Genomic DNA, 17,586 nt, shown 5'->3' on the forward strand with positions numbered 1-17,586 from the left:
CAACATAACGTTCATTGAAAATTCATATTCTTTCAGTTTCATTATATTATCCTCCCACACCTCCTCTATAATCCATTGACGTGTCAATTTGATATATGTCCGTACAATATCCAATATTTTTGAGTCATCAACTTTGGGGCTTTTTGTCTAAAAGTCACTTATTACTTACATTATTGAGACTTCCATGTGTTAACCAAGTAGAATATAAGAGCAAACTAGTTAATAATGTGTACCCCATATTCGAACACCTTAATTAAGAGCTAAGCAATAGGCAAACTTTATATCTCCCCTACATAGTCTTGATAAAATGCATAGATCATACTATATGTTTTGTTTCTTGGTACTAATATTTTTTATGTTGTAGGGAGTACTTTGTGAAGACTCACATGGATGGCAATGAACTTGAAGGTACATTATTTTGTTGTTCGATATTTATATTGAGAATTTGTCCGATATAAATTCATATTCTCTAAGGACTAGTCCATCAATTAAAGAGAAAAGTGCTTCCAACAGGAAGAATTTTTTCCATATCCGAGATTTGGACTCCGAATCTTTGATTAAGGGTGAAGAGAACTTATTCATCCACTACAACCTTTGTTGATAAATTTCATGATGTTGCTCTGACACTTCTCCGTTTTAAATTGAAATGCTCATACTACTGGACATGATTCTCTTCTTGTTAATAGACTTCATAAGCTTATAAGAGGTGAAAAAAGGTTTATGAGTTTATCCAAACTTATTATCGAAACAATATATATAAAATTAATTCCTATGTTTGTATATTTTAAAAATATTGAACCCTCGCCCAGTGAAAAGCCCTCCTCCGCCACTGATGAGTACTATAACCATGGAGGTTGATTCAAATACACATACTTATATAGTCCAACATATATGGGTGCTTTGGCACCACTTAGCTAGAGAGTACTAGTTCTTAGCACACCACAATACACTACTAAAAACAAGTAAATTGAAAAAAAAAAATTAGAAACTAGTTATGGATTTGTCTCTAAATAGAATTTTGGTAGCTAATTTATTGCGAAATTGGTGACAATTTTTTATTGTTTAGCAACAGAATTGCTCATCACGCGCCATGGATGACCGGAGAAGTGTTTCGAGGACTGAAGTGATGGAAGATGGTATCTGGTTATGTGGAGGCAAGTCACCTGCAATTGGCTATTTTTAGTGACTTTAAATATATGTTGCAACCTTTAAAGTTTCTAGCATTCAACTAATTGTTGTAATGTTGATATTATATTACAACTTATGCTTTTTCTATGTTATCTTTAAATGTGTGAAAATTTGAAATTTGTATCCGAATGAACATAAAAAGATTAGTAGTTGGTAATTAGTTTTATATTCGTACTTTGAACCTCGCGACATACAGAATATAGAATGACTTGACGAATAGGCTTATCAGAGCTCATGGTGGATCGCTAAGATTTAGTGCAAACAGGAGCAGACCCAGGATTTAGAAATTGTGAGTGTCCGGGAGATTTGAATACGCATATTAATGTTCTAAGCTTTAGAGCTCCTAAGTTTTAAAATTTCATCTAGAAATTAAAGCACCCATTTATTCTTGGTTTAATGGGTGTTTTTTTAAGTCTTATCAATTTTTATACATTTTTTATATAATTATATCTAATCTGCATTAAATTTAATGGATATCGAAGCATCCTAAAATTGACCTTAGATCCGCCCCTGAGTACAAATATCTTGGTCGATGTATAGGGTAAAATCTATGTAAGGATACATCACATGATCAAGAAAGACTGCTTGAAGATTCGGCACAACAAACGAGGGCAGATACTACGAGAAGCCTCTCTCGAGTTAATGACAAAGGAAGCGCTTTCTCGTGAAGGAGAAGGACTCGATTGTTCACTACCCTGGTGACATAGAGGACAAATAGGGAAAAAATGTGTCTGCTCAGGTGCGTGGACGAACTCGTACGGAGTTAAGCATTGCAGGGTTAATAGTTGTCTCATTAACGGAGCAAACACATGGCGTGTCAGCATAGGTATTAGTCCTTTAGGACTCTATTGTTAAAATCTAATTGGTCAAAATCTGATGTTGTAACCTATATAGCTGCCCCCTTACTTGAAAAGGAATTTAAACATTCACTCTTTTGCTCAATATAATAGTTTTATTTGGCGTCCAAGCATTTATCTTGTTCTTTGTTGTTTGTCTAGCTGGTGATAATCTTACTTTGTCGACAGTTCGGATTAGATCTAGAACGCACTTACCCCCGCATAAGACTTGTCTATAATTTGTTTGCTTTAATTTGCTTATTTCGTTTATCTTACATTTTATTGATTTCCTTTATCACCTAGTGACCAAACTACTAATAAATTAGTCTTAAGATAAGCTTAAATCATAACACATATTTTTGACTCATCTACAAATTTAATTATATAAATTCACGGTAAATATTGGATCACCAAAAATTATTTATTGAATGAGTTCACCAAAACTCTCATCACCAGAAGATTAACAAAATGTCTTAGACCCCGTTCGAGATTGTTGTTGGAAAACTGCTTATTTAAATAACACTTTTATGAAATAGTTTTTCAAAAAAGTGTTGTTGAGAAAAAATAATTTGTGTTTGATAAATTCATTTGAAAAGTGTTTTTGATAAACAGATTGTGTTTGGATAATCTATTTCAGCAAGTGCTTTTGAGAGATAAGCGACCAAAAAAAGACATGTATCAATAGATCTGTACTGCTAAAATAATTTTGTAGAGAAATTTTATTTTAAATATCTATTATAATAATTTTAATTAAAATTATATTTTTTATCTAATTAAAAAATACTTACTATAAAGTTTTCAATCAATATTTATATACATAGATACGTTAAGAAATATTAAATAATAATATATTTCTTAAATAATTTAAATTTACTTAAAAACATCAAAATAAAAATGAATCTAAAATTATTCCATAAATTAAATCACTACATATGAAATTTTTTTTTACCAAATGGTAACAAATATGTCGTTTTCATGAATTATTTATTTGAAATTAAATATTTGATATGCCCTAACTACAACTTCTTTTACAGAAGTGTAAGCGGTCACGTCAAATATATAACCCAACGAAGGTTGGGGTCAAATCCCACAGGGAATAGAGTGTTAATTTAAGTTTAATGTAGATTACTTGACTTTCCATCATATGTTTCCAAAAAAAAAAAGGGGTTTGATTCAAATGATGATTTAGTGATTTCAGTTTGAAAACAATGAGAAATTCTTGTAATGTTTGAACACAGAGAAATAGTAAACTAGGATTATGTTCACCTTGTTATTTTAATTCTTTTCAACTATGGGTTAAATGAGTTCATATATGGATTATACTTATTGAGGAACGTATTTAAAAGTCAATTCAAGTGTTTATCAACCTTCAAGGAAAGACCCACTTTAATTTTCTCAAACTTTAAGTGGTAAAGATAATTATACGTATTCTCAAAGACATTAATCCGGTTAAGGCATTAATTCACAAATTAGAGATTGAAAATTCTAACTCCTTGTCACTAATCTCTTTTTCAAACAACAACATCTTTGTTCAAGCAAGTTGTGTTCTAAGGCACGCTCTCAAATTTACAATCATGAGAATTCATTAAAAATGAAGAGAAAAAGATATAAAAACAATTGTAATATAAACTCAAAAACCCTTAGTTTAGATTGTTGATGACAAGATTCCTATAATACTAGCTAAAAAGCTTAGCCACTCATGATTAGAAATAACATCAAATAAATCAAATTATTCATACCAAAATCCAAGATTTTTTTAGATTACAAGATGAACCCTAATAGAAATGTTTAGCCTCCACTTCTCTGCTCCAATAATACGTAATTAACATTCAAAACTGAGCTTGGGGTGTTTATAATTGCCTTGTAAGATTACCCCCAAGCTCCTAGACTTAATTTAAAAGGAACATTCATCTTGGACTAGGCATCACGGCGCACACCTTAACGCCAACTCCAAGGGTCGTGGCATAGAGCTCAGCGCGCACCCTAAGGATCGCGATGCACCTTGGGGTTATGGTGCAAACCTATTACGACCCAATCCAGAGCCTAGTCGTGATGGGTATCTCAAGTCTGTCAAGGACCGGAGACTACCCCCGTTAGCCTAGCCAACCCGAACACAATATAACTAGCAGCAAATGAGTTCCGAACATATAACAAGATACAAATGAGTTCCGAACATATAACAAGATAGAACTGATTTTCGAACATTTAACAAGGTAGATAAACGAATACCAAGAGGTATCTAAGAATCCATAACACAATCCACCCATACTTTATCCACAAAAGCCTCTAAAAAAATAAACACCAACCTAAGTCGGGACATGCCCAGAATATGACAGTGACAATGACAATGATAATATTAATATGAACTCTTCAATTTTAAATATGAAACGAAACCGATGGAATGACCAAGTTTTTCAAAGGATCAAAGCTCACCATTTCACTGCAGACCAATCGAATCACCTAATGCTGCACAGGAGTAAAAGAAGTGTCTTCGGACTCTACATTATGAAACAATATAGCATCCTAAGACAGTTAGCGGGATAAGCGCTAAGGGATAAAGTAATGTCATTTCAATTACAATCAAAACTCAATGTTCATATTCACATACAAGTAAATATACATATCTACATAATGTTGGGGTTAGGAATAGAGTTTAAACATGAACTTTAAGAACATTAACCTGGACTTTGTAGCTCTAACCGTCCTAAAAATATCCACGGATTATGTGGGTTCGACTTTTCCCACCGAAAGGGCCTCGGTGCGTGTTAGCCGCACGAACTAAAGAAATCCGAGGAAGGGCCAGGGAGTCCATTGTACCCCAGTCATCCCAAATGTATAAATAGTATGAACTATGCACATGGTCATAAAAATCCCACTCTGGCAAACATGGTTTCCAATATTGGTCCCCCAGAACCTCCATCTTCCACGACAAGCTACGCAACCCCCTTTAAGCTCAATTAAAATATTTACACATAATCCATCTATTAATCAACAACCATTCATTAAGACATCCATTGTTGGTATCATCATACCAATTGAACTTACAAGTCAATTTTACCATATCATTCCAATTATCCACCAACTTGGGGGAATGCATGACCCCCAAGCTCAAATTTAAAATCATATCACGAACACTAGGGCCTTTCAAATCCATTTATAGTCCTTTAACCTTTTTATGCAATGCATTAGTTTAAAAAAGTGGGCAAAACCTATATTTCAAGCCAATTATGCAAGTGGGTTTAGGTGATTACCAATTTCAAGACCAACAATCCATTTATTTGGGGAAATCCACGATCTCCACTCCATTACCCATACCCATGCACCCAAATGAGTTCACAAATTATCCATTCAAAGTATGAATAATCCATAATAACCATAAGAAAAGCATTTAAACAATTACCATAAAAAACCTTTAACCCTTTATTTAAAACCATAAAAATATCAAGCCATTGCATGCCATAATGAAAATAAATGTTTAGGGAAAGAGATATATGCCTGACATATCATGAGTTATGGAAACAAACCACCAATTTGAGCCCTAGATGATTAATCGTTGAAACCCTAGCTCTATTCTTGACTTGAGAATTTGATAGAAGAGAGAAGTTTAATTGATTGGGTAATGAGGGGTTATAGGGTTACTTAGGGTGTTCTATGTCATGGATTATGATTGGGGAAAAGGGAAACTGACCAAAGCACCCTCAATTAAAAGTGCAGAAAATCGATCATCAGTCGTTACGGGTCACGTTACGACTCGTGATGACTTGGTACGAGTCGTTGCCTAGACTCGTAGTTTCGAAAGTGACTTGGGGCAGCCTTCACTAGTTTGGTCTTGAGTTACACCCTACGACTTGTGACCAGGCCTTATGGATCGTAGGGTCCTAGTTGTACTCAGGACAGAAACATTAGCTACTCCATTGGTTTGGCCAAGAGTCCCTCCTTACGACTCATGACCACACCTTATGACTCGTGAGGTGCCAACCATGACATCAACAGAAACTTGGGCTTTTCTCACTGATTTGCCTACTACTTGAGCCCTACCACTCGTAATGAGTCTTCATAACTTTTTAGGTAAGTCATTACCTGGTCAGTGAGCACAAAAGTAGAGAAATTTTAGAGGTAAAAAATCTAGGGTATTACATCCCCCCCTCCCTCAAGATCATTCATCCTCGTATGATGAATCAAGGCATCTATTAGCACGATTGTAAGACAGGAATGCAATCACAAAGCCATTAACAAAGTCATAAAACAAAAAGAGTAGGAAAACGCATACCTTAAGCACAATTACTTAACCTAGAGAACAAGAATGGATTCTTCCAAAATAGTTTCTTCTACCTTATAGTTCCTCAAAAGGACCTTCACCGAAGCTACATCTTTAGTCCTTAAATGACAGACTTGCCTATCCAAAATCTCAAAAGGAACTTCCTCATAAATCAAGGAATCCAAAATACCAACACTCTCAATAGGAACAACCAAATAAACATCACCCATGCACTTCAACATCGACATAGAAAACGGGTGAATGGAACCCAAACTCAAAGGCAAATCCAATTAATATGAAACATTGCCCACTCTCATCAAAATTAAGTATAGACCCACATAATGAGGACTGAGCTTTCCCATCTTTCTAAATCTTATCACACCCTTCATAGGAGATACCTTCAAGAGTATCCAATCGCCAACCTCAAAAGCCAACCCCCTTCGCCTCTCATCTGCAGATGACTCTTGGCGACTCTGAGCAGTCCTAAGACTATCCCTGATCACCTTCACTTCCTCCATAGCTTGGTGAACCAAGTTCGGATCAAAGAATCTAGTCTTACCAAGCTCAAACCACCCAATAGGAGATCTACACCTCATACCATAAAAAGCCTCAAAAGGAGCTATCCTAATACTAGAGTGATAACTATTATTGTACTCAAACTCAATGAGAGGCAAATAATCCACCCAACTACCTCCAAAATCAATCATGCATACCCTTAGCATATATTCTAAAGTCTGAATAGCTCTCCCCACTTTTCCATCCGTCTGAGGGTGGAATACGGTGCTAAGGTTCACCCACGTGCCCTAGCCTTTCTGAAATAAACCCAAAAGTAATAAGAGAACTGTATACCTTGATTCGAAATAATGGAAACTAGAGCACCATTCAACTTGAAGATCTCCTAAATAAACAATTTAGCATAATCCTCTCCAGAGTAAGTAGTCCTTATATGCAAAAAGTGAGCAGACTTAGTTATTCTATCCACGATGACCCAAATTGAATCATACTAACTCCGAAACTGCGGAAGACTGGTAATAAAATCCATGTTGATCATCTCTCATTTCCACATGGGCAACTCAATCTCTTGAGGCATGCCACCCATCCTCAAGTGCTCAACCTTCACTACTGACACACCATACACTTAGCCAAGATGTTAGCCACATATCTCTTTATGTTGTTCCACTAATAAATCTCTTTCAAGTGATGGTACATCTTCATCGAACCCGGATAAATAGTATATCTAGACTCATGAGCCTCTATCAAAATCTTTTCTCGCAGCTCATTAACATCAGGAACACACAATCTACTATGGTACCTCAAGATACTATCACCACCAATCTCGAAAGCCAAAACCTTCTGTTGACCCACATCATTCTTAATCTGCATCAAAATATGATCCAAAACATGTTTCTCCTTCACCTCAACACTAAGGGATGACTTTAATACCTCTTGAACAATCACACCTTCATTCTCCGAATTCAAAAGATGAACTCCAACGTTAGCCAACCGACGAATATCCTTCACCAACCCTCTTTTCTCTTCATCTACATGAGATAAGCTCCCTGTTTTATCTCTTTAAGCCTTCAAAGGGTTGGAAAACATCGATTTTTGATCTTTAAAATTATTTCAAAACTTTAGAAAGAAATTTGAAATAATTTAAGAAATTACAGAGTTGCCACTTGATTTTTTGAGAAAATATCAAGAAAAACTAAAAATATTTTAAAGACTTGAAAGCAGAAATAAATATTTAAAATTAGAGAAAATGGGTAAAGATTCAGGTAACGCCTTGAGAAGGTTTTAAGGAACTCAAGAGCGTTCGTTAAAAAAGGTTGATCAAAATTTGATTTGACTGATTTATAAAAATGGCTAGTTTTGAAAATGTGGTAAAATTTGTAAAATCTTAAATCCGTTTACAAACATGGCATTTATTCTATTGATATGAAAAAATAGTTTATTTAATTTTAAGCATAATTCTCCTAATGAGAAGATTAAACTAAATTCAATTCATTTATCGGAAAGAGAGTGATTTCACTAGAGACGTTTATTTTTGAAATAAAGAAATCACTAATTTGAACTTGCTATGAGAAGTTGCAACTTTTATAAAGAAAATTGATTTTCCTATTATGGAGAATTCTCTTTAACTTAAATAAACTGCTTTAAGACATTTAGGGGTGGACATTCGGTTTGTTCGGTTTGATTGTTGAATATCGATTCATTTTTTTTATTTTTGAATTGACAAAAATGACAACCATAATCGAACCAAAATATTTCGGTTTGGTTCGATTTATACAAATTCAGTTCGGTTACTTCGTATTTTTATTTTGGATTTAAAAATTAAAGTAGTGAGCATTTAAAATTGGTGATTTTTCGAGAAAAATAATCTTTTTTCCAAATCTATTTTTCATTCTCAAATATAAGTAATTCAACATGCATGAAATAACCATAAATATCGACCTCACTAAGTCGTCGTAGTTGGTGTGACGACAATGGACGCACTCGGCAGCGACTGCCGATGGCAGTGACGAACTAAGCAAACGACTGTCAACTGCCTTTAGCAATGTTGAAATTTCAAACGAACTGAGGATGGCTGAACGTCACTGCAATCTTCACGTTAATGTTGGGTCTAAAGCAAAGCATTATATTAAGATTTAGGATTACTAAGTGATTATAATTTATATATTTATATGTTATATCAGATAATATTATATTTTTAGTATATTTATATATATAATATTATATATATATATATATTTATATAAATTATAATATTATTTATATAATTTAGATTTATCCGATTTTTTCTGAAAATACAAAAACCAAACCGTTTAATCAAATTTCTAAAATTTGAAATCGAAATCAATTCGAAAAATTGAAAAATCGAACCAAAATTAAATTTTGGTTCGATTTTTCGATTTAAATCAAAATATGCCCAGCCCTAAAGACATCAATGAAATAAATGCCATTTTTTACTTTTAAGAATTTTGTTCAAAGAGGAAGCAATAACAAAAATTTATTTTTTATTGATTCAAATATTAAGCTTTGTGACAAGTGATAATTGTAGATAAAATATAAAAATAAAGCAAAAATAACAGTTCGAATGGGGAATTTATTAAGGTTAACCAAATTTAAAAATTTAATACAACAAATAATCAAATATGAATTATACAAAATAAATAAAGAAAAGAATTTTGGGCTTCTTATCTGGTCCATTTTGAAAGTTGTCGAGATTTGAACTTGAGCTTTTAGCTCATTTTCCAGCAATGTATATCAGTTGTATATCAGCTCCTCTTTGTTCACGTTTTGGCTGTATACATACTGTATATCAGCTTGCGAATTCATATACCAGCTTCCCTAGACCGATCTTTTATCCTTTTTATTCGTATATCAGCTTTCAAGACCTGTGTATAGCATATATCTGTTACATATCTTTGTATACAACCTTGATCTTCTTGATTTTTAGTCCATTTTTTGGGACTTGGCGGAGGCTTGGGACTTGGTCCCGAATAAATGCAGAGGTATGGAGTCCAACGGGACTCAGATCAATGTCACATGCCACAAAGAAAATATAAAAATTAATATATGAATCCCAACAAGAATCAACTAAGGAAATAATGAGGAAGCATTCCATGTTGAATTTAAATGAGCACATATACAATACGAAAATGATATGTTTGTTAAGAAACCAAAATTAAATACCCTTGAAAATTGTACATTTCAACTGAACAAGTGTATTTAAAACATGAATCCAACAAGCACACATTTAGTTATCATATAGTCGAAATGTGTTTTAAGGAGAAAAGCTCACTTTTTACCATGATCAGATAAATTTCATTAAGATACTGCCTCCCATTTTCATAAAGCATGTATCAAAATTCTCAATTGCTTAAAAATTAGAGATAAGAAACAACGAGGGACACTAAAACAACCCTTCATATTTTGAAGAATTAAGCAGATATTGCTAAGAATGAAAGTCAAATACACTTCCTGAATATTTTGGGCAAACATAGGTAGATAATGATGCTCAAACCAGTAATGCTATGAGTAACAGGGAATCTAGAATATGCTTTTGCACTAAAGTAACAAACTTGCTAAGCTCCACATGCAATGGACCATTATTTCATCAGATTAATGAAGGATAAATCAATGATTTAAGCTAACAAATACTAAAAGAATGCTAGTCAAGTTTCCAAATCAGTTTCGAAATAGGAATAACCATAAGAATGACAACCATAATAGCTACTTTTAGAATTGAATTAAGCTAGATAAAATAAGTTTATTCTACTTCAAGCTTTAAGCTAAAACCAATAACGAGATCTAAACTTAATACCAACGAGACGAACGCTTCATCCCCTCCTTGCATAAGCCAAGCAAATTCTCGGAAAATCCTTAGCTTAGAAACAAACGTGAGATGACTACATTAACCTCTTGGCGAACCCAAGTATCAAATTTCAACAAAAAATCTCTGTTGCTCTTTTTTAGCTACTGTTTAGGCGAAAAATAAATCAAATAGCAAATCATACACTTAGAATAATGCAACGAACTAGTTTATACAAAAGAATTTGGAGTTGAATTGCTGATGTTTTTGGCGATGTGGGATGGAAAATTGGAGGGGAAAATTTCAAAATTCAAATGGGATTAATATCAACCATCCACGTATGTACCAATCGGACGATGGTGAGATAATCAGGGGATAATACCGTTGAAAGAGACACCTGGACAGTTTCTAGATTCTTCTAGAAGCGGGAAGTGAAAATTTTAGAACTGTGTTTGATTGTTGATGGCTGATGCTGCGTTTTCCTGATATTGTTGATGTCGTTGCTTCATTGTTGTACGTAGGAATTGAGTTGTTGTTTGTACGTTGGTACTGTCAGTTTGTACTTGGTTGAAGCTGCGGTTGATTTCGGGTTGGGTACGGGTCAGAGGTTTGGTCGGGTTGATTTCCATGATCACTCTATGTCTCCATATGCCTTGGCTCATTTACATCAAAGTAAGATAAAACATATGAATCAAGACACAATGTTTTTAAAACTTAGCTCAAATATAGGTAAAAAGATGGTACTTACATGTATATATGCTCCCAAGATCAATATTCAAGAAAAAATTTAAAAGTGCTGTCACAATACCATTGATCTTGCAACGTGATTTGTCTTTCATTTCTTATCATTAATAATAAAAAAATAAAGAATTATATATTCTTCATCATCATCATCAATGATATTTTCAATTTTATTTAAAGAAAACGAGTAAAAAATAGAATAATAATATATAAATCATAGAATGAAATAAAGAATTACGATGTAAATCTGAAGTATAAAATTTTAATCAAACTTATAAGAGATGCTAATTATATATATATATATATATATATATATATATATATATATATATATGTTGTTTGAATTTTTTGTCCTTCATTAAAAGTTTTTGCTTTAGATAAAATCATATTTTCACTATTTTTTCCAAATATTTAGGATTTAAAAATTAATAAAATATATTTATGGTAAAATCTTTCCTTATTAGAAGTCATCGGAATTAGTGTTTTTTTCTAATATTTAAGTGTTGAAAATTAATTAAATATATTTAGGGCAAAACATTTCCTTGTTAGAAGTCATTAGAATTAATGACAACTAATACTTTTTCCTTTAGTTTAAGAATTCTAAATTGACTAAATTTGATTTTAAAAAGATTTGAAAAATGTAGAAATAAATATAAAAGTGTTTAAACAAGAAAAATTTAAGAAGTACCAAATTTTATAAGTTTTAAGTACGTAATAAAAATGTAATCAATGATTTTGTAAAAATTTGACTTTAAAATCAATGAAAGTTTTTAAATTAAGAAAAAAATCGTACCATAAATATTGTTCAAATTAATGTGTCTCTCTTAGACTCTGGCAATAAGGAAAAGAAGTACTACATGACAAACACAAAAGTGATGATCGATCAACTACTTAAAACTTCTGGTAGTTAAACTAAAATATATATTTATGTTTATATTATTATATTAAAATGTGAAGGTTCACTAAAAAACTCCGCAATAGATAAAATCATTTAATTTTAAATAATCAAACGTTATATGTGTGACGCACGTACGATTAGATACTCTTCTTAATAGCCATAATTATTCATCATTTTTTCCTTCAGTTAGAGAAACATGAAAAATTCTGCATAAAACTCATGAAAATGAGAAAAACACTAAAAGAAAAAGGCCAAAAATGACTGAAAATAAATAGAAGACAATATTGAGAGAAAAATGATTCTAACAGATCGTTCTTAGCATCACTCCATATATAACAAGACAACTAACCAAATTGCATAAACTTCTCAGTGTCTCATCCAACTTTTCAAAATATAAAGATGTGTGGTTGCTGAAATTCGCATTTGAATTTGAATTGGAGATAGGTAAAAAATTCTCACGTTATAGTGTATGTATGTGTGTGTGTGTGTGTGTGTTTGTTTGTGTAAGTGATAGAGATACTTTTGTCATGAAAAAAATAATTTTCTGCTTCAACTTCTATTTAAAAGTACTTTCACAAGTTTACCAAACACCTTCTTTTGAAAAAAGTATTTTTTTTTTTTTTAGGAAAAAGCAAACTCAAACGGGCATTAGTGGATCACCAGAATTTTTGAGGAAAAGATTTTCCAAAATTTAAGGCAGATAACAAGGAGTTTATTACTTCTCTGTTTCATTTTATTTGGACTTTTTTGACTTGACATATCCATTAAGAAAATATTAACTAGAAGTGTATTTTACAAAATTAACTTTATTAATGATGTTTTGAAACTCTAAATTTAATTATTAATATTACTTTCCTTAGTTATATAATGTTGAAGGTAATATGAGAAAGAAGTAATAAAACACTCTTGACTTATGAAAATGAATAACTAATTTAAAACAAACATATTTAGAAAAAAGATCAAATAAAATGAAACGGAAGAAGTAATTAGTACAAAAATATTTTGGTGGGTCACTAGAAATTTCTGATGGACGATTTTATCCGAAGTCATGTCGATCAATGGCTAAATTCTTAGTACAAAAATATTATGATGAATTACTAGGAATTTTTAATGGTTGGACATACCACAACTTACAGTTGATCACCAGTATACGTTCATCAATAGTTGTCCATTATTGATTTAGCACAAAAATTAAGAAATAATAAATGAGAGAGGTAATTTTATCATATTACCTTTTAATTATAATAAATTTGGTGCTTTGAGAAATGTGCTAAGGGTAAAATGGATAGAAATAAGTAAATTATTCATTAATTTTTCAAATTGGATAAATATTGTTGGATATTTATTTTTAATATAGTGGACGAATAAAGATGTAAAGAGGGTGTATACTATTGTCTTGATAAATAATCAAACTGGAGTTTTGATGAGTGAGTTGATTTCAAAGGCGGACCCATGTGGTTCCGCGAGGGTCCACATGCATCCAGTAATTTTTTTAAAAAATTGTATATATATGTATAGATATCTAACTAAAGTGTTAATATATAACTGTGCACCCTTAATAATAAAACTTGCCTGGATGCACTTATTCGGAATTCAAATAAGAGCTTCATTCATAGCCCGACGTTGCAGGTTCGATTCTTGATGGAGTGTCCCTTTTTTTTCCATTTACAACTCTCTTATACATCTAAATGCCACCAACCACCTCATGGTCCTCATCTAGCCCCACCCACCCTTAATTAATATATCTACTGGACATTCCCTAATTCCAAGCCCATGCCATATTTTCTCCTAAATTCCTAAATGTTTTCCCAAATTTCCCTAGAAATTAGAAAGTCAAAGTACACAAATAAAGAGAAAGGAGCAATTCTTCATTTGATGCACCATAACAGGTACACATCTCTCTCTACTATTTTCTCTTTTCATTTTTTTTAATTCAAGTTTGGGTAATGTTAAATGCTTTTAATATTTATTTGTTGCTCGAAAGTTAGTGTGTAAAATTTATTTATTTCTTTTTTCTTGCTTTTATTTAAGTCTATAGGTTTTGATTAAAAATAAATAAATAAATATTTTTACTTATATTCTTGATGATTTTTTTTGTTTTGTAGAGATTTGTTATTGATTTTTGTGAATTGAAATGCATAGATATTATTCTCCTCAATTAAGTTCTAGTTTTAAAGAAAATTCTCATTGTCCAATAGAAGAGTAATGTGAATTTACTTAAATCCGATCCTAGAGAAAGAAACTCAATTCATGAATACGACTCTACAATATGAGATCAAGTGAGAAGGCACTATATTCAATAAGGGTCTTTTCAACCGATTCTTTCTTCATTTTCTCAAACTAGAATTGGAACGAAAATATGTCGACTTTATTCGACATGGTATGAGGGTTCATATTCTAGATGAATGAAGTATAGTGTGAAGAAAGATGTTGTGTTTTTCTTGTGTTGTTATTTATTCAAAAATGACTATGTAAAGGGCAATGCAGGTAATTTTTTTTACAAAAATCTGCTTTAAGTCTTGAAATCTTAGTTTGGAGTGATTTCAATTACATGTTGGTGAAGTAAATAGCGCCCTTAGAAGATATTTCAGTAAGATGCTAGATTTTGAGAATCAATCTCAATCAATTCAAGTTGCTTTGAACAAGCAATCTGAGAAAATAAGAAGTGTGCATCGTACTAGTTTAGAGGCTTCAACTAATGTGGCAAAGTTTCTCTTGGAATTTGAATTGTCTTTTCGAGGTCACAATGAAAGTAAATTTTCCAAAAATAAAGGCCTTTTGGAATGGCTAGAAAAAATGCTTCCTGATTTAAACAATGTTATTTTAAAACATGTTTCAAAAAATGATATGATGACTTCTTCAAAAATTCAAAAGGATATTGTGAGTGTTTGTGCACAATAAACCGTGAAAGCTATAATTGATAACTTGGATGGAGATTTTTTTGAGATTTAAATTGATGAATCCAAGGACATATCACACCATGAACAAATAATTTTCGCATTGAGGTATGTTAACAAAAAAGGCAAAGTTAATGAGCGAGTTTTTACTACTGTTCGTGTTGGTGATACATCGACAAAACGTTGAAGGAAATAATATGTGCTTTGCTTATGAGACCCTATTTAAGTCAAGGCTATGATGGGGCTAGTAACATGCAGGGAGAGATGAATGGTCTTAAAGCTTTGATTTTGCAGGAAACTCTATCGGCATATTGCATTCATTATTTTGCTCACCAATTACAATTGACACTTGTAGCCGCTGTCACAAAATATTTTCTCATAGATGACTTTTTTGCTATTATTACTAATGTGTTGAATGTGGTAGGAGCATCATTTCAGCGCGGAGATCAACTTCTGGACTATCAAGTAGAAATATTGGAGCAGCTACTAGAAAGTGGTGAAGTTCAAAGTGAAAAAGGATTAAATCAAGAACGAGGACTTCAAAGGCCAGGTGACACTCGTTGGGGTTCATATTTTAGAGCATTGGATAACTTTATTGTTTTATTTTCATCTATTAGTCATGTGTTTGATGCGATTAAATGTGGAGGCTCGAATCCCAATGATAGATTACAAGCCAGAGTTTTTTTACTATGATTAATGAATTTGAATTTTCTTTCTTGCTTCACTTGATGTTGAAGATATTGGTGATGTCCAATGAGCTAAGTTCATCGTTACAAAGGAAAGAGCAAGATATTGTTAATGTCATGATATTTCTTGACATTACTAAGAAAAGATTACAATTGTTGAGAGATGATGGATGAGATTCTCTAATGAATGAAGTTCGTGTATTTTATGATAAACACAAAATCTTTGGACCTAAGAAGAATGATTTTTATCTTCCCGTAAAGTCAAAGCGTAGGCCTTCTAGTGTTACTTACTCACATCGATCACTTACGTGTTGAGCTCTTTTATGCTACAATTGACTTGGAACTTCAAGAGCTTAACAATCGTTTTGATATTGTGAGTGGTAACTTGCTTCTTGGTATGGTAAGCTTGAATCCAGCTAATGTTTTTGCTAATTTTGATAAGGAAAAAATAATGATATTGGCCAAGCATTATCCTAATGAGTTTGGGGAATCAAAGCTTCGAGAGCTTAGTTACCAACTTGATACTTTCATTATACACATGCGATGTGGTGATCCTATATTCTCTAATTTGAAAAGAATTGGTGATTCGGTAGAAGCATTCGTTAATACAAATCTTGTGGAGACTTATTCTTTTGTGTACCTTCTTGTGAAGTTGATATTGATTTTACCAGTCGCTACTACAACTGTAGAGAACTTTTTTATCCATGAAGCAAATCAAGAATGAATTGCATAGTAGTATTGGTGATGCATTTTAAGTGATTGTTAAGTATGTTATGTTGAGAAGGATATATTTATAAATATAAGCAATAATGCAATCATTGACCGTTTTTAAAATATGACAACGTGTCGATGTCTGGTATGAAATGATGGTCTACTTTTGTTATATCTATAATATATAATATATTAAAAGTATGAAGTGACTTATAAATGTTGTTTGAACTTTTTGTCATTCATTAAAAGTCTTTGCTTTAGACAAAATCGTATTTTCACTATTTTTCCTAATATTTAAGAGTTAAAAATTAATTAAATATATTTGTGATAAGACTTTTCTTTATTAGAAGTCATCAGAATTTCACTATTTTTCTTAATTTAAGAGTTCAAAATTAATTAAATATATTTATGGTAAAACCTTTCCTTATTAGAAATTATCAAAATTAATAAAAACTAATACTTTTTTCATTAGTTTAAAAATTCTAAATTAATTAAATTTGTTCTTAAGAAGATTTAAAAATCTAAAAATAAATACAAAACCGTTAGAATAAGAAAAAATTAAAAAGTATCTGATTTTTAAAAATTCTAAGTACGTAATAAGAATGTAATAAATGATTTTATAAAGACAAGAAAATAAGTAAAGATTTTAAATATAAGAAAATAATAATAATCGTAACACAAATATGGTTCAAATTAATGCATCTCCTTAACTTGTGGCAACAAGGGAAAGAGTAACTATATGACAAATGCAAAAGTGATGATTCATCAACCACTTGAACTTCTGGTGGTAAAATATATATGTTTATATATTTATGTTTACATTATTATATTAAAGCGTGAAAGATTTGAAAAATGGTTTGAAATTTTATGCTTTATTAAAAACCATTGCAATAGATAAAATTAATCATTTAATTTTAAATAGTTAAACGTTACACGTGCGAGGCACATGCGGTTAAAATAGTTAGTACTAAATTAATATCATTTGATCATTTTGAAGTTTATACTTTGCCCATATTTTTTTTTATATAATTTTTAAGTTTAAAAGATTCGTTTGTCAAA

General features: G+C 31.7%; 1 protein-coding gene and 1 long non-coding RNA gene across 2 annotated transcripts; both read left to right on the plus strand.

The window, feature by feature from the left end:
* Positions 1 to 253: 253 nt before the first annotated feature.
* Positions 254 to 1,405, plus strand: LOC124898752. The gene is made up of 2 exons (XR_007055521.1): positions 254 to 408; positions 1,067 to 1,405. It is a non-coding gene; the product is annotated as an uncharacterized LOC124898752 (long non-coding RNA).
* A 13,977-nt stretch (positions 1,406 to 15,382) lies between these two features.
* On the plus strand, positions 15,383 to 16,540 carry LOC107872083. Its single transcript, XM_016718888.2, has 2 exons — positions 15,383 to 15,680; positions 16,089 to 16,540. The coding sequence occupies exons 1-2, from the start codon at positions 15,383 to 15,385 to the stop codon at positions 16,538 to 16,540; spliced, it is 750 nt and encodes a 249-aa protein (XP_016574374.2).
* Positions 16,541 to 17,586: the final 1,046 nt, after the last annotated feature.

The sequence above is a fragment of the Capsicum annuum genome, chromosome 5 (genome assembly GCF_002878395.1).
Source record: "Capsicum annuum cultivar UCD-10X-F1 chromosome 5, UCD10Xv1.1, whole genome shotgun sequence".
NCBI classification, from domain to species: domain Eukaryota; kingdom Viridiplantae; phylum Streptophyta; class Magnoliopsida; order Solanales; family Solanaceae; genus Capsicum; species Capsicum annuum.